The sequence below is a fragment of the Nesoenas mayeri genome (genome assembly GCF_963082525.1).
Source record: "Nesoenas mayeri genome assembly, chromosome: Z".
In the NCBI taxonomy this organism is placed as follows: Eukaryota; Metazoa; Chordata; class Aves; order Columbiformes; family Columbidae; genus Nesoenas; species Nesoenas mayeri.
In genome coordinates, this window is record NC_137542.1 from 76496217 (window position 1) to 76514659 (window position 18443).

The 18443-nt window shown below is 43.6% G+C and overlaps 2 protein-coding genes across 2 annotated transcripts; both read left to right on the plus strand.

Annotated features, from left to right (window-relative positions):
* Positions 1–572: 572 nt before the first annotated feature.
* On the plus strand, positions 573–9273 carry LOC308051712 (tetraspanin-36-like). Its single transcript, XM_080362308.1, has 7 exons — positions 573–705; positions 6128–6319; positions 6612–6686; positions 6827–6922; positions 7127–7279; positions 8134–8217; positions 8695–9273. The coding sequence occupies exons 1-7, from the start codon at positions 646–648 to the stop codon at positions 8779–8781; spliced, it is 747 nt and encodes a 248-aa protein (XP_080218434.1). The 5' UTR covers positions 573–645; the 3' UTR covers positions 8782–9273.
* Positions 9274–10945: 1672 nt separating this feature from the next.
* SKA1 (spindle and kinetochore associated complex subunit 1) lies at positions 10946–17452 on the plus strand (the record flags this gene model as incomplete). Its single annotated transcript, XM_080362394.1, has 6 exons — positions 10946–11033; positions 11482–11606; positions 12125–12216; positions 13758–13895; positions 15910–16079; positions 17304–17452. 6 exons carry the CDS (start codon positions 10946–10948, stop codon positions 17450–17452), a joined length of 762 nt encoding a protein of 253 aa, XP_080218520.1.
* Positions 17453–18443: the final 991 nt, after the last annotated feature.

Sequence of the window (18443 nt, forward strand, 5' to 3'; positions counted from 1 at the left end):
TTCCGTGTGACGAGGAGACGGAAGATTAAGTGACACATTGTTTAGAAGCGGAGTGATTAGTTTATATCTAACTAATAATAGCTGTGTCATAAGTAAGAGACTAAACAATTAACATCATCAGTTATTTCTTAGTATAGCGATATGTATTTTCAAAAATCGTAATGCATATGTAATAATTATGTGAATATAAAACGCAAGAGCGACTGGTCTTTGTGGCACTTATGGAGAATGATCTACAGCGCTGCTAAAATAAAGAATGCCGCTTAACAGTTTAATTGACTCTGCTGTTAAAGTAATTTCTCCATTTCTTATTTAATTTGTTTTATTTTGGCGGTCAGGATGTATTTTGGGGTGTCCAAACCCTCCTTGTAGCTGTGGAAAAACGGGCACCACGCAGTGCCAAAGCAGGAAAGTTGTGGAGTGATGGGAGACACTCAGAGGGAAAAAAAACTATTAAAAACTAAGCAAACAAAGCAAAAAAACATCCTGAAGTGAAGAATATTTGCTGACGGGGGAAGCTCCTCCATGGCCGCCGCCCCGTGGGCGGGAAGGGCCGGGGCGGGCGGGCCCGGGGGCGGCTCCACACGGGCCTCACGGCCGGTTCCTGCTCGTTGTGTCGCAGAATCGCTGCTTTTCTGTCACGATATGGACTGTGGCGTGATCACCTCCAAGACTGTGTTGCTGCTGCTCAGCCTCTCGTTCTGGGTACCGAGACTGGGGGGTTTATTTTGGGGGGGACGCGGGTGGGTTGTGGGGCGGCCGCGGGTGGTGGGTGCGAGGGGTCGGTTCTGAGGGACGTGACCGTGTTTGCAAGCAGAGTTAATCGATTAATTTAATCCACCAGCGCGTAGTTAATCGATTTATTTAATCTACAAGTGCGTAGGGAACTTATTTCTGTAGGGAAACCCTACATACGCATTTTTAAAGAACAAAAAGTTGCGAGGTTTTAAAAGTTTCTGAGGGGCCGCCCTCCCGCTTTGGGGTGAGGCGTATTTGGAAAATGGCCGAGAATTTTGTTCCAACTATATTTAGTGACAAATAAGCCTTTCCAAATCGCTTCCTGAGTAATTATTTACGACTATTTAAACAAGAAAAAAAAAAAAGAGGGTGGGGTTGTGTACTTTTTAGCCTTTGGTTTGAGGGGTTTGGAGTGGGAGGTTCATGACATGATGGTGACAGCTTGGAAAAAGATGTGATTATTCCAGTATTCCCTAATTTTGGGGGTTTTTCTCCTGCATGGGGAAATTTGCTTAATCCCCCCATCGTCACCCAGCGACTCGTGTGCTGATCTTGTAGAAGGGACCGAATCGGTCACGTAGTTTTGAACAAGGTGACAAGGTTGAGAACCCTCGGCCGCCATCGCTCGGCTTGGCCGTGGGGAAGGGACAGAACCTTATAAAGCGAGGAGGAATTAATTCAAGGGGAAAAACAGGTTTCTCGCAAAGCAGCTACATGGAAAGAACATAAAAAACAACTATAATATTGCTTAAATTAAACCCTGAGGTCTCGTGGGGTGTTGCGCCTTGGTTTGTAAATAAGGGACGTGCTGCTGGTCGGAGCGAGGAGCTCACCCTGTTTCAGCCTCATGTTGCTTTATAGCACATTTTATTGCTGAATTTATTTCTGGGTGTATCCGAGGTGACTTGTATCGCTGTGTGTGCTGCTGCATGTCGAGTAATGTGATCTCCCCATTTATATATGGTATGCGGTGGCTTTTATTCTTAAATACTCGCAGGGAGGCGTTGGAGCATCCCACTATTTGTGTGTGGAAATCCCCTGAGCTTTAGCTCATCGTGTTTCGGATCAGCATCATTTCTTGGCTTTTAAAAACCTTAACAGCTTTATATCCTCTTGGAATTGTTTCTGGGACCTTCCGCTCTGGGGGAACTCGCTAATCATGATTGAAGCCATTCAGTCCTCTGGATCTGTGGACTATCAGTAATTATCCTTCCACACATCTATAACCTCTAAAATTGGGGTGACCCAGACCAACCCTTTGTATTTTTACCCCAGGAAGAGCAATTCAGCTCTGAAGCCCGTGGCGTTTAGACGCTGCCGCCACCATTACATGCAGTAATCACATTCTGCAGTAGAACCGCAGAACCTGGAAATCAGGTTTGGGGAGGGTGGGGATGGAAGAACTGAATTAATTTTCTTTCAGACCATTTCTAACACAGAATCCCAGAATGTCACGGGTTGGAAGGAACCTGGAAAGCTCATCCAGTGCAATCCCCCCATGGAGCAGGAACACCCAGATGAGGTTACACAGGAAGGTGTCCAGGCGGGTTGGAATGTCTGCACAGAAGGAGACTCCACAACCCCCTGGGCAGCCTGGGCCAGGCTCTGACACCCTCACCCCCAACAAGTTTCTTCTCATATTTACATGGAACCTTTTGTGTTCCAGTTTGTACCCATTACCCCTTGTCCTGTCCCTGGTTGTCACCGAGAAGAGCCTGGCTCCATCCTCCTGACACTCCCCCTTTCCATATTGATCCCCATGAACGAGTCCCCCCTCAGTGTCCTCTTGTCCAGCTCCAGAGCCCCAGCTCCCTCAGCCTTTCCTCACACGGGAGATGCTCCACTCCCTTCAGCATCTTGGTGGCTGCGCTGGACTCTCTGCAGCAGTTCCCTGTCCTGCTGGAACTGAGGGGCCACAACTGGACACAAGATTCCAGGTGTGGGGTAGAGATTCCAGTAGAGGGGCAGGAGAACCTCTCGGACCTACTGACCACCCCCTTCTAACCCACCCCAGGTCCCATTGGCTTCCTGGCCACAAGGGCCCAGTGCTGGCTCATGGTCACCCTGCTGTCCCCAGGACCCCCAGCTCCCTTTTCACTGCTCTCCAACAGCTCATTCCCCAACTTACACTGAACCTGGGGCTGTTCCTGCCCAGATTCAAGACTCTACACTTGCCCTTGTTCTATTTCATTCCATTTTCCCGCCCAACTCTCCAGCCTGTCCAGGTCTGGACTCTGCCCCATTGACCACGACTCTCTGGCTTCTTCCCTTCAGCCAGTTCACACTCCACCTCACTCCCCGCTCATCCAGCCCACACTCCCTCAGTTCAGCTGTGAGGATGCTGGGGGACACTGTGTCAATGCCTCACTCAAGTCAAGGCAGACCGCGTCCACCGCTCTGCCATCATCCGTCCATCTTGTTATGTCCTCATAGAAGTCAATGAGGTTGGTCAAGCACAACTTCCCTTTGGTGAAGTGACGCTGACTGCCCTAATGACCCTCTTATCCCTGATATGCCTTGAGATGGCACCGAGGATAAGTCGTTCCATCAGTTTCCCAAAGATGGAGGTGGGGCTGATGGGGGTGGTGCTTCCAGCTGTGGGAGATCTGCCCACCTCTAATTTTGCTTTTTAGCACCTACTAATTAGGTACAATATTTTGGTAAATGGGTGTTGGCCTGGTCTGGATGATGATGGGATGGTGGTTTAATTCAATTAACCTAAAAAAAAGAGTGGAAGGGTTGGAGGAGACCCTAATATTCATGGTAATGTCTTGTGAAGTGACTTGCTGTTAAACACATCGTCACATCCTGGACTATTTATGTGGTCGGTGCTTAATCTGTTTCCTGTGCCCTCGGTGCATCCAAGCCCAAAAACTACTTGTTTTCAACCTTAATAGGGGTTTCCTGTGTGTATTGGAAGCTCCTCCTGATTTTAAGCTCTTCTGCCCAAAAGCAAGAAGCAGAAATCAAGCGACTTTCAGGAAAATGCACTTTGCTGCGCGCGTAACGGTCACACGGATAAAAATAAAACCAAGATATCGGCTCCGCGTGGTCGGAAAAGGGGAAGCGCTCAGATGCTGATGCAGATATGGGGTGAGAAACTTGACCCTTTCTGGCCCATTTCCGGGGAACAACCTTAGTCTGGGTGTCCCCAAAGCTGGGAAAAGACCTGTTGGGTGGTCAAGTTCTGGATTACGGTCTCTTCATGAGTCTCGCACCTGCGCTTTTCCCTATGGCAGGAGGCACAAACCGACGCCGTCCCTTCCCTTTCAGCTGTGTGATGAGCCGGATTTTGGGGCAGATTACAGGCAGTTTCCAGCTCCGAGACGTTTTCCCAGGTTTTAGCGTTCGCTGAGTGAACTTTTCGCTCTTTGGTTTGTAGGTCATGAGGTGGAAGTCGCAGGATCCGGTGGCTTAATGAGGAACCAGGGTGGTTCTGAAGCCAAATATTGAACTAGAGGGTGTTTTGTGTCTGAACCGGCTGTTCAGATCAAAACCATCTTGGCGGCGGCCGATAAATCCACCGGCGCTTGGTTGACATTTGCCGCGAGCTCTTACAGTCTGTGCCTTTTATTTGGGGACGCGCTCAGACAACAAAATAAACCATTTATTCAACAAGACTTGAAAACAAGCTGGAACATGCCCTGTATTTTGATATAATCTACTTTGAAGAGTCTCCCACGGCTCTGGAGGTTCAGTAGAGTTGTGTCCCACCTCTGGATTTCCTATGAGGAGACTGTGGTTTCAAGATAGTAGGAAAAGTCTGCACGAGGCTCCCTGTGCCCATAAGTTACTGGGGTTCCGTTCCTGTTCCATGTCGCTGTGGGTTTCCTAAAGAAGTTCTGGGTCTGGTGACAGCTCAGGCCTTTCCCTCCTCTGGAGCCTGAAACAAACTGCTCTGGTTTGGCTGGGAGGGTCAAGTGCACCCACCACAGACGTAGATAAATACCTGAGGTTCGGGCGGCAGGAGGATGGAACCAGATTCTTCTCAGTGGCACCAAGACTAAAGTCAACGAGCATGAACTTGAGTGGTGGTGGATGCTCCATCCTGGAGACATCCCAGGGCTCTGAGCAACCTGAGCTTTAAGGGGTTGGACAAGGTGACCTTTAGAGCTCCCGTCCAACCCAAATTATTCCATGATTCGATGACATTGAAACATCGAAGGTTCCTTCTGAACGTCGACATTCAAAAGCCGTCTGGACGTGTTCTTGGTGGTTCGAACAGATGATCTCCAGATTCCTTCCCACCTCAACCCTTCTGTTCTTTGGTGACCTCATAGTGCCCCTGTAAGGATGGTCACACGAAGCTGCGTCACGCTAATTGATTTATCATTTGGCGAAATGGACACCGTAAATAGGGTAGGAAATGAAGCCGTCGCCAGGAGGTCCCTCCCAACCAGGAAAGTTTTAAGCCCAGGGCAGGAAAAGGAACGTGGGAAGTGGGATGGGAAGCACTGAGCAAGGGTTGTCCTGATTTTGGGGCAAAAACCCGGGGAGATGCTCATGGTCGAGTCCGGAACCTCCATGGTCCTCATGGGCTAAATGGGATTTTAAGCAGCAGTTGGAAAGTCATTAAAATGTTGGGGTTTGTACACAAAGAATTAAATACGTGGAGTATTTTCTGCAGGCAAAACAGCATCAGGTTTTATATTGGATGCTCCGACTTCAATCACTGCTGAGCAAAGATATGGGTGAAACAAGCCTTAAAATTAAGTCAAAACCCCTCCATGAGCTGCTTGTCTCATGAAGAACTAGAAGGGAATGGTTCAGAAGGTGTTTGTGTGGATGTTTATAATTCTTCCAGTGTGGTTTTAAATAGATAGATATATATATATATATATATATATACACTGGTGCACATTAATGGTCCAAATGATCAAATCAACACACTGAAATTGGAGGATTCTGGGAGAAACCTTAAAAAAACCTCCTGAAATCTCAAAGCGACAAACGCCGCCTTTTAATTTCTTGGCTCTTTTACCATCTTGTATTTAGATGTGGTGGGAGGAGGGGAACTGAGGGGCCACAACTGGGCGACAATCCTGCCCAGATTCAAGACTCTACACTTGCCCTTGTTCTATTTCATTCCATTTACATTTTCATTACATCTCCAGCCTGTCCAGGTCTCTGATGGCAGCACAGTGTTTCAGCTTAGCTAAATCAGTGCTTCGTTAGTAGAAAAGTGATTAACATGATGTGAATTTTGTGTTATAGTTTGGATGAGCAGCTAGTTTAGGTGCGTCTTTTTTTCCTTCTAGATCTTTGCATGCTATACTCATTACTCCTAAAGTTAAAATATGAATTGCACCGATCCAAACAGCTCCGTCTTTACTTTCCCAGGCAGATGCTTAACAAATAACCGCTAATAACTCTCTCGTTTGCATTTCAGGCAGCAGCAGCCGGTCTCAGCTACGTTGGGGGCTACGTCATTAACACCTACAAGAGCTACAACAACTTTCTGCAGGACAAGTATGCCGTGTTGCCGGCCGTCATCATCCTTTGCGTCGCCGTCGTCATGTTCGTCATCGGGTTGATCGGCTGTTGCGCCACGTTCCGGGAGTCGCGCGTCGGCCTGGGGCTGGTGAGTGTCGCACGTCCTTCTTCGCCCTGGTTAGTTCTGTGAAGCACGAATCTCAACTTGTAGAATGATTTGATAACTTGGGGCCTCCAAGTCACGTCTTTGAGCTCAACAAGCAGTGCCCAACGTACCTAATTCAGCTGCTGGTTTATTCATTTTATGCCACAGTCATCTAAATTATTTCCTGAAAACTGTGGCGGCAACAACAGATAAGGATAACTTACCGCTATAAATTGATGTAATAGGAAATGTGCGATTTAATTCATTCTTTACAGTCTTTTTCTTTTCATTTCAGTTCTTGGCCATTATCCTGGTTATCTTCATTGCAGAAATATCCGCTTTTGTCCTGGGATTTGTTTATAGGGAAAAGGTAAGCAAAGAATTAGCAGCTCTGTAGAAACCTGAAAGTAAAAGAGCATTCGAATATATATATCCAGATTTTTTGGGGCTTTTTCCCCTATCCTGCAATCACATTCAAACAATATATCTATTTTTTCCCTTTCCAAATAGGTAAAAAGTGATGTGCAAGGCACCATGCGCTCAGTCTTCGACAAGTATGATGGGAAGAATCCGGAGTCTACCGTTGTGGATTACTTGCAAGAACAGGTAAGAAAATACTTAAATTGTTCTCAGAATTATTTAGAAAGGAATAATTGTGTCCTAAATGCAGAATTCGGCTCCACAGCAGCGTTTAGCATCTGGTTCTCCATAGCAATTGAAGACGCTCTTGCCCATCTTGCCAAAGAGAGGTTTAACATTATATCATTCATCTATATCCATCCATCCCCGTAACTGTCCTGTGTCTGGCAGCTTCATTGTTGTGGTGTGAAGAACTACAGCGACTGGACAACCACGACCTGGTTTAACGTCACCCGTAACAACAGCGTCCCTCTGAGCTGCTGCAGGCAAGACGTGAAGAACTGTACGGGGAGTCTGGATCAACCTCAGGACCTCGATACGCGGGTGAGAATAAAGGACACGGTTCCACAGTTGGGTCGTGATCGCTTAAGGATAATTCATCCAAATCTTGCCAGCGATTTGTCACCAAACTCTTTTCTCGCCATAGTTTTCCTCTAGCTAACGTCCTTCCTTGTGATCTGGATGATCAGGTGGTGAGGTGCAAACTGGAACACAAGAGGTTCCACTTAAATCTGAGAAGAAACTTGTTGGAGGTGAGGGTGTCAGAGCCTGGAACAGGCTGCCCAGGGGGGTTGTGGAGTCTCCTTCTCTGCAGACATTCCAACCCGCCTGGACACCTTCCTGTGTAACCTCATCTGGGTGTTCCTGCTCCATGGGGGGATTGCACTGGATGAGCTTTCCAGGTCCCTCCCAGTCCCTGACATTCTGCGATTCTCATATTGTTCTATAAAAGCTCCTAGATGATGAAAGGGGGACCAGTCTGGATGTTGGGTCTTATCTGTACTAATAATTCCTTCATGTTTCATGTTAGACATGAAGGAATTGTTGCCCTGAGGGTGGTGAGAGCCTGTCCCAGGTTGGCCAGAGAGGTGGTGGATGAACCATCCCTGGAGACACCCCAGGCCAGGCTGGACGGGGCTCTGAGCAACCTGAGCTGGTGAAGTTGTCCCTGCTCATGGCAGGGGTGGCACTGGGTGACCTTTAGAGGTCCCTTCCAACCCGAAATATTCTATGTTGCTACAGAAGCAACATGACAATGCCAAAGCGTGAGCTATGGCAAGAATGGAAGCCCTCAAATCAGTGGTTGGTTAGACAGGTCTTACAAAGGAGGTAAAAGCCCCAAATGTCCAGCTGAATTACATCTTTTGATGAGTTTTCACCCATTTCTTTCCCGGCAGGGCTGTGCGGCGGAGGTGGAGTTGGGGCTGCAGAGTGTTATCAGCTACGCTATGCTTGTCATCCTGGGCTTTGCCATTGTCAAGGTAAAAATTCTCTCTTCCCTCATGGAAATATGACAAGGAACAAAACCTATTTATGACTTAGAAGACTGAATGGAATGAAATGTGAAACTGGATCATGTTGTGGGTGAAAACTAGAGTTGAAAAGCCCTGATGAAAAACGCAATTGGCGCATCGATGAAACACCGACGCAGCTTAGTGAAGGTTTTGACCCATATATTTTAACCTGGTGCTTTGTCATTGTTTGCTCTCCCTGCTCCCAAGATTTGTAACCTGTTTTTAGTTGACTATTTCAACCCTTTAATAACAGCAAAGTGGTTTTTATTTGATTATAAAAGGGTGGCTGTAAGGTGAGCCGTTGCTATTTAACATCCCATTCCTGAACTCAGTGCACAAGCCAAAATCTGCCCAGATATCATCTTAGATAACGTTAAATCCGATGACTGAAACAAATAACACAGCAAAACTAAGTATCTTACGCGCTGTCTCTTTCTCTTTCAGTTCTTCGCCATGCTGAGCGTCTGCGTGCTGACCTGCAAGAGAGAAGACACTGGGTATCAGCCGCTTTACTCGGGCGTATTCGCCTAATAAAACACAAACATCACACTTTTTGCTTCCTGATGATAAAATAGACTCGTAAAATGAACGCTAGAGGACAATTTATGACCTTCTCGCTAAGTATTTTATGTACATGAAACAGAAAGAATGTGTGTTGACTTGGGAAGGTTCTTTGCGTGTGGCCCTCAAAACACGCAGAAGAAAAACCTTTTGAATTCCATATATATTCAATATGTTCCAATATTGTTTGTAAGCGTGGGGAGTTAGAATATGTTTTCTCTACATCTGATGGATTTTCTGTTTGATTTTGCCTTCTCCTTCTGGTCATATGTTGTAATTCAGTTTATCACAGAGGTGGTCAGCGCAAGACAACCTGGTTTAAAGTCTAGAAACGTATATTTGAGTTGGTTTTTAAAGCACTTAGCAAATGTGAACATGAGCATTTGGGCTCGGGACACCTCTCTTAGCATTGTTTTATTAAAAATTATTATTATTTGACATTAAAAATGGCTTATGAAGCAGCGCTTTTGATTTATTTTCCTTTTATTGATGCTTTCATAGTTTGTGTAGTCAGCAGGCTATGTATCTTAATTTAACATACAAATTGCAAAGGTTATTGAGAAGCTATTCCCTGTTAGGGAATTGTGGAAAAGCAGCCGAGTTTTGCTTATATTTTTATTTGGAGAGATAAGCAGTTAATCCTTAGCAATAAATACTCGTATTTGTAGTTAATTAGGAAAAAACAAAGGAGTTTAGGGTGAGTTAAGCTGTTTATTTATACTTTCCTCCCCAGAGTAAATAGCAATATGTTCTATATGAGTATGTATATGTTGAAAAGCGACTTAATTTTTATAGAGGGCTTTGTCTTTTACTGAATGTCGAAATAAACTGGATTTATATGGATAATTAATAAAAGTTGTGGGGTGTTTTGTGCGGGGAGAAGCCGTGCGGGGCAGTCCCCCCCAGAGTAAAAAGCAATGGGTGATGATGATGTCCTATAGATGCACCATTATAAGTATGTATATGTTGAAAAGCGACTTAATTTTTAACGAGGGCTTTGTCTTTTATTGAATGCTGTAATAAACTGAATTTCTATGGGTAATTAATACAAGCTGTGGGGTGTTTTGTGCGGGGAGGAGCCGTGTGGGGCGGTCCCGGGGCGGGTCCCCTCAGCGCTTCCCGCCTTCCCAACGGCCGCGGCGGGTTTGAAACGGCGCCGAGCGGCGGGAGCGGCCGCGACTCTTTTGGGGGAGCTTTTCTCACCCTTCACGGCTTCTTCACCCTCTTCACGGCTTCTTCACCCTCTTCAAGGCGTCTTCCACTCCTCACAGCCCCGACCGAGCCGGCTCCGGTGAGAGCGGGGCGGGAAACCCCCGGGTCGGGACCTGAGGTAAAACGGGGCCGCGGTTCCGCTGCCGAGGGTTGTAGCGCTTTCTCCTGTTTTGTATCCACAGAAAGCGTGGAAATGGGTAAATCTCTTAATTTAGCGAGCGTGCTGGTTCGTCATATTTTAAAAACTAAAAGGAAAAGGTTTAAGTGTTAGGTAACCGCCAGAGGGAGCTGAGCGAGCGCTGGAAACACAAGGGGAGCCGGGAAATAGGATTAAACGCTGGTTTGTTACACTGAGATTGGGGAAGATGCATTTCAGCAATGATTTTTATCCATTCTTTTCCATGATAGAGTTAATAAACATACAAGAGTAACCACTTTTTGTGCTTCTATTCTGCTGGCGAGCAACTGCATATTTTCTTTTGTTTAATTATTGGTCTTAAAGAAAACTACAGACCTACCTCTTTAAATATTGATTAGTTGTTGCAGTCTCCCTGAAGGTGCCTCATAGCACCACTTTATATAGACCAGATGTATCTTTATTGCAGTAAATTGCTATCTTTAGTAACAAAGAGCTTGATATAACACTTATATAGTTTTATGAGGAATTGTACTGATATTACACTGCGCTGCTCTCCAGAGTTCAGGGAAATTGCTTTGTCTTGTCTAATATCAGTCACTTTGTGCTTCCTCCTGTTTCCAATTTAGGAGGATAAAAGGTAGTTATGACATTTATTGCTTCATTTAAATTCCCTTTGTTGCTTTGACGCATCAGTTTTGAAATTCTGCTTGTGTTCTTCATGTTTGCGACATGGGTCGTTCTTATTATATTCTTTATTTCGCTTCAGTATGATAATAGAGCAGCATGGCATCCTCAGACCTGGAAGATTTGTGCTTTCACATCAACACGAAGATTTCAACTATTAAAAAGACTCTTCAGCTAAGGAACATAGGTAAAAGATACTAAAAGTGGATTATTTCCTTATAGAAAATGGGAATGCGCTAACGAGACGAGGAATGTGACGGGAAGTGGGAATCAAGTCATAAAGTGAGCACGGATGGCTAAATAGCAGCATTTTAACGGAACCGGTTGCCAAGCAGAGAACATGAGCTTATAAAACTATATTCCTTTGAGAGACTTGGAAAACGGTGCTTAATACACCCTATATTTTATATACTTGGTGGGGAAAGCTCCAGATGGGAGAATTAACAAGAAAATGTTTGTAAGTATGTGCAAACTAATGACAAAAATGTGCAAAGGCACAAATGGGGGTTTATACAGATGTTGTCTTGGCGTTCCGGGATGTACCCGCACAACAAGGAGCAAATTTATTGAAACTGAGCTGCTGAAATTGTTCTGAATGTTTCATGGTTTTGGCTTAATTTTCCTCTCTTTGATAGGTCAAGAAGCATCGCTCAAATCTACGCTCTGTAAAATAGGAAATGAGATGGCTCTTCTGCACAATCTCCTGAATCAAATGGAGGCGGAGGTTCAACAGCAAGAAAAACTGAATAATTTGCTAAAAGTAATATTTTTTGCATTCATAAAACGCTGAAAACATTAAATTGTTGATAAGTGTGTAGTTCTTTTCAAAGTCATACATTTTGATGCATGTGCTTATATGTAAAACACGCTCGTGACGGGAATAGATCCTGCGATCTAAGAGCAGCTCTAATTTTACATCTTTGCAATGAAAACCGTTTAATGAGAACATTGTTGTTTTAGTGTGTGGTTGCAGGGCCTTGATGTGTTAAGTCTCTTTGGGAAGGTGGTTTTTTGGAGAATATAGATGAGTTGCCTATAGTTTCTGTTCATCCCCACCACCCAGACCTTCCAGGGTATTTGTTGAGTATCTACATGTTACCCACTTAAATATCTCTGACAGACAAGATTATGTTTTGTTGCTCTTGGGGAAATTTGGGGTAAAGAGATGGAGAGCCCAAAGAACACCTCAATGTAAAGAAATTTTAGCATCGCCCTAAGAGCAAACTGATTTTCCTTGTTTGGCATTAAATTTCTGATGAAATCTAATGTTCATTTCAGGAGCTGCAGAAATCTGCTGAGAGAGATCAAAACGAAGCACAACACCTGCGGGAAAACATTCCTCCCCATCTGCCCAAACCAACGCAGAGCTGGTATGTGGAACATTAAGCGGTGGGGCTGCTCGTGGCAGCATCTGTATAGTTATACCCCTTTTATTCTATATTTTGGGAGCTAATGTCATTAGATGTGTTAATTCTGGAGTTTACTCACAACTTGCACCCTAACAAATGGTTCAGACGGAAGGTTCCGGTAGCAGGCGCGACGTTAGAGTAGAAAACTAGTTCATTGATAAACCTGAGTGTTCCTTGCTGTAGAATTGTGAACGCACTGATTTAATAGCCGCAGTGCTTAAGGATTGAAGGGTGGGTCGCTAGAACTGATGTTCAACACCACCCTTCCAAATATCATATTGAAACCAAAAACCCCATATATAATTCACCTTTCTATAGAGATTTAAATTATGGTTGTGATAGTTTTAATCTCCTTTCCCTGCAGCAGGTTGGCATTTATTTTATCTAGTAATGACATCCACCTTCCTTTAGAGGGCTGTACAAAGAAGCCTTTCAGAATGAGATGCAAATCTGTGTCTACCAGACCAAAATTGGGCAGAACCCCCAAACCTTCATCTGTTTGAGGCTCTAAATGGAGGGTTTATTATAAAAAATCATGCTCTGACAATCACTCAAAACAGGAAATTCTTGGGCTGTTGAGATCTTGTCTAAAAATATATATATATATCTTAAAAGTAAAACTCAACACCATCCAGCAGGCTGGGCTATGCTTCAAAAGCTCAATGGATGAGTCAGGCTTGCCGAGAGTTGAACTCGGTTCTAAATCTGCCTGTTAGGCTGCAGCTTTGTGCTCTGTTTCATCTGATTAAAAAGACCCAAAGAAAACCAGGCCTCCTGTTCTGTGAAATGTAATGAATGGTACGGTGAATTCTTAACCGCTGGCTGCTGCGTTTGGATTCCTTCCAATTCACCTGCTCGCAGCCTCACCAGCAGAACAGCTCTAATTTAAAGTCAGCGGAAACGCGCAACCTGAAAATGGAGCAGGCTTGCTGGCTTTTATTTCTTTTTCTTGCAAAGGTGGTGAATTGTGTTCGCCCAGATGGGCTGAGAGTGAGCAGATGTACTAATGTACTATATTATTCGATATATTCATCAATGATTTGGCCGAGGGAATAGTGACTGTCAGTAAGTTTGCTGGTGACACCAAGCTGGGAGGAGTGGTGACACGCCAGAGGCTGTGCTGCCATCAGAGACCTGGACAGGCTGGAGAGCTGGGCGGGGAATAACCTGATGAAATTTAACAAGGGCAAGTGTAGAGTCTTGAATCTGGGCAGGGACAACCCCAGGTTCCAGTGTAAGTTGGGGAATGAGCTGTTGGAGAGCAGTGAAAAGGGAGCTGGGGATCCTGGGGACAGCAGGGTGACCATGAGCCAGCACTGGGTGCTTGTGGCCAGGAAGCCAATGGTACCTGGGGTGGGTGTGTAACCTCATCTGGGTGTTCCTGCTCCATGGGGGGATTGCCCTGGATGAGCTTTCCAGGTCCCTTCAACCCCTGACACTCTGTAATGTTATTTTTACTACTTCTCTACTATTTATACACCTAATAGTCATTCATTTCCCAGCGTCACTGGGCTGATTGTGAAACGTGAAGAGCTGACCAAAGTTGTAGAACCTGAACGTGCGAAGAAACCTACAAAAGAGACGAGACCTATTAAAGAAGTGCCCTTCATAACCTCAGAAGAATTTGAAAGTGTTCCTGCGTACGTAAGCCTGGCTTTGCTTAAAACTCCTCATGCCAACTTGGGTTTTAAATGCAGGCTTGTCAAAGTGAGCTCTTGTAGAACTGAGCCTAACAGAGATGTTTGAAGATTTTACATGATCCGCAGGATGAAATAATAGCTCCAAATAGTTTAAATGCAATGCTGGCAGACCTGAAAATTAAATGAATAGAGCTAATTAGGTTCTTTGTGTATATTTTGGGACGATCAGAACTAATCAGTTAAACCCCATATCTCTTACCACAAATCATCTGTGATCACCTCTCAAAGTGTTTCATTTTCCTTGGAAATGGAAGGTTTTTCACTGCTGTTGGTGTATGGGGAGAACAGGGACAGACACCAGCCATTTATCGCTGGTTTATAGGATGGTTGTGTCTTATTTTGAGCTATAGGAGCTATAGGAAGATTGTTATTGTGATGGGAAAGGTGTGTTTGTCCTTTGGAGGAAGATTTACCCAAATTTAAATAGATCTCTTAATCTACCTTGATTTTTTAATTCTGTTGCCTGACAGTGTTGGAATCCGAGATTGGGAGAGTCCATTCAACTTATAATTTCACAGATTATTTAATCAAATCTAAGCAGCGAATGTTTGCGAGCCAAATTTTCTTACACCTAATATATTCTCTTGGCAAAATGAGGATTTAGGTTCATATCCCAGTTCTCCAGGTCAGCACTAGTTCTGGTTTAGGATGGCAATAGAAACACAAGTTAATACAGTGTTTTTATGCAGCTGCTGTGCTAACACAAGACTGTGCCTATGATAAGCCTGACTAGGGACTTAATAAAGCCCAACTTATGTGTCTAAATCCTGTGTATTGTGGGTTTTGCATCTACCAAGAGCCTCATTCCTTTTTCTCTAGGAAAAATCTAGGTGGTTTTCACCCCCTTTGTGCTGAATGGGAAGGAAAATCTATCCCTAACGTAATTAAAAGGGATATACAGTGACTTGGTATTTTCAGAACCCTGCAGCGGGTATTTCACAAAGGTAAATGCTGAGTTAGGGCGCAGATTCGATCAAACAAAACACGCTCGCACAGGAAGAAACTTGGAAATACTCTTGGCCTTCAAATATATTGCAGAAAAGGCGCCTTTTTGGAGGAACAGAAAAGAAATGGCACAGTAGATGTTTTGTTTAACATTGAATTGAAGGCAAAGAAAATGCTTTATTCTATGTCTAAAATCCTAGAGCTTAAGATCTTTTTAGAATCTATACATTCATTAGAACGCTCTGAAGTCTGAGAAGACGGTAACTTGAGGGAATATACGTTTCTTTTATCTAAAGTGTTTTTATAAGAGCAGAGCCTGACCACTAGGAGATTTATCTATTGTATTTTTATTCCTGGTGGATTAATTTGGAACTTCTCAACTTGATATCTTGGACACCCAGGTGGCCTCTCAAAGGCTCTGTTTCAGGGGTGGTAGCGCTGCTTTTATTTAAGAAGAGGTTATATATGCCAAGCAGAGTGGTTTTTATTAATAGAAAAACAGCTGCACCTCCAACTTCGAATCTGCATTGATCAAAAATATCAATAAAGTTGAAAAGTGGCTCTAAATAGTGGCAATTCAGACTGAAATTAGAGCAATTGCTTTGGATTTGGCGATTTTTACACACCCTATGCAGACCGGGCTATTCTTAAAATTTACGGTGAGCACTTAATTTTAGTTGATAGTTGTAGAACGCCTGCCCACCTTCTGCTTTGGAATATTGAATTTGTTATGGATGAGCTACTCGTGCTTTAAATTCTTTGTATGTTGGCCAAAACCAGAGCTTTTCCCATTCAGATGAAAATGAGTTTCCTGTTCATTGATCTTTTCACTCTTATTGTCGTCCAGTTTTTAGCTGCCTGATGTGCCGACTTCAAAAGCCCTTATTATCTTATTAATGGTATTATTTTAGTCCTGGCTTTACGAAATGCTCGGGAAGCGGCTGTTTCTGTGCTTTCTGATACTTGGCTTTTTGCTTCGTGGTTACCCAATTTTAACTTGGATTTGTAGGTATATGAAAGGCCGCTTGACGTATGAGCAGATTAACGCTGTCGTTCAAGACCTCAACAAAGCCGTGGTGGGCAAGTACAAGATAGTGCATCAACCTTTGAAATCAATGAATGCAGCAGCCAGAAATCTCTACCACAGGTTCCTGGAAGATGAAACCAAGGATACAAAAGGTATTTTTCTTTTTGCCTTTGTTAGTACTGAACTTGGACCACTTAGATAGTCTAAAACATTGACTTTGTAATGACAGCACATGCTTTTTGTGTTAGAATGTAATTAGAGCATCTTATTCTCTTCTAGATAAAGTGTAGCAATTGTTTTGACTGTGGAAGGTTCTTCTGTCTCACAGAATGTTCTTTACCTGAAAACAAGACTCTCAATATTTATAATATCGTGATAACATCACAAACTTCTAGATTCTCAAGGCAGATTTTGCGTAGGGAAGGAATTCGAAGCCATTTTTGAGACCTGTAGGATAAACACGTCGTGTATTGAATTCTGGGCAAACATAAGAAAACCCCTTAGATTCTGCACAGATTGGGGACATTCAGATGCTCCCAAAGATGTAACTGGAATCAGCATGTGGATTCTTTCTGGCTTCCTAACGCTATTTTGGGCTATTGCCCTGTTACTGGAAATTTTAAACATGCTTTATCCAATTTTAAGCAGTTTTTTCCTAGTAAGCAAACCTTCCATTTCTCATCTCTATGTGAATTTGGCGGTGCTGCAAGCTGTGAAACTGGAAGAACTCTTCAATAACTTAATAGAAACACAAGATGCTCCATTTTATTTGAGATGCTGCTGCCTCTGCCTTATTTAAGGCTAAAAAGAAGAGGGAGAGCGCTCTCCTATTCTCTTCTCCAAGCTAAAACATCCCTAGTTTAGGGATTTCTCTCTCATCAATGTGATATTACCAAAGAACGTTATTTCCTTCTACTTACTAGATGTATAATTATCTCCTGAGTGGTGTATAAAGGCTGAATATGAAACGGTGGGGAGTGAATATCGCTATGGAGGGCTTAGAATAACTCCTTGTGGCTGCCTGTTTGTGGGGATTTTGGGGGTTCTGTTGCAAGTATTTTAATGACTTTAACTTCAGTCCAGGCCTATAAGCGCTTGTTAATGAGCATTTCCTATTAGAAGTAGTTAATCAACGACAGGAAGGGATGGGCTGGCAGCTCTGATGCAATTCTCTTAGAGACGCAAGGAGGATGCTGTGCCACGTGGTTAATTGTCTTTTTTAATTAACAGACAATGATTCTGTTCCAAATCTGCGTAACTCTGACGTATCTTCAGATAGTTTGAGATCATCCTACTGCTGATTTTATCTTTTCATTAGCTTGGGTGATTAAGAATTGCTGTTTACGAACCGTTAAGCCTCGTTATTTGTTTTCCAGGTGAATTCTTTATCGTGGAGGCCGATATCAAAGAGTTCACTCAACTCAAAGTGGATAAACGCTTCCATAGCATCCTCAACATCCTGCGCCACTGCCAGCGAGTGCGAGAAGTTCGTGGCTCCAGGCTCGTTCGTTACGTCATCTGCTAATGAACTTTCTGCTTTACCCAAAATACAGGAGGCCGAAGCATTTTGAGACACAGAGAGGTTTTGTTTGAACAGAGATTCTGCGCAAACGTTCCTACCCAGGTCTCTTATTTTCTAAAAGCGATGACCACTAAATGTTTTTTGGGCATTTCTCCTAAATTAACATCAAACAGCCTTGAAATATTTTGAGAGAAATTGGTCTTTTTGGTAAATTAGACACACAAACCAAAGAGCAAATTGCTGCACCTGCGCTCACACACGGTTTCAATCCCATTGTCAAGTCAACACTTGGAAGTTTAAATCCTCGGCGTGTTAATAATGATCCTTTTGTGTTTCTGAGTTCAAGACTCTGTAGCTCCTCAAAGGAAGCGTTTAATTATTAGTATTTCTTTAATCCCTCAAACCAATTTCCAGATTTCCTTCATCTTTTTCTTCTTCTAATTGTGTGTGTTGGAGTTTCCTGCGTGGCTTGAACAGGAAGATCTGAGGTGGTTTAAGCGTTTCCAGACGGACGATCAGTGGTTCTGTTTCCCATGTGGTTTTCATTCCTCATCGTGCGGCCAAGAAAAGTGACTCTTCCTTAAGTCTGTATCTATTATCCTAACTACTAATCCAAAATACCTTCTCTTGTACCCTGTTGGTGTTAAAATGACAATACAACAAGCAAAACACCCTCTTAATAAAGAGATTTTGAGTGCTGTTTAAACATAGATTCCCGTTTTTGGGGTTTAAGTAGGCGGGACAGTTAGGACAGGCTTAACTTATTGATGGGCAAACCATCTAATGTTTCAATTCTTTTCCTCCCACCTGTAATTCCTTTTAATGTTTCATCGTGGAGATTGCAATTTATGATTAATTAGATGTCAGTTAACAGCCTTTCGGAGAGTTTTTAATTGTCTGGATTATTTCTCCTTGGGCGAATTTTCATGTTTCTTAATATTGTGTTTTCTTGCTTTGATTTCTTCCAAGAAATTTAACCATGGATTGTAATCAC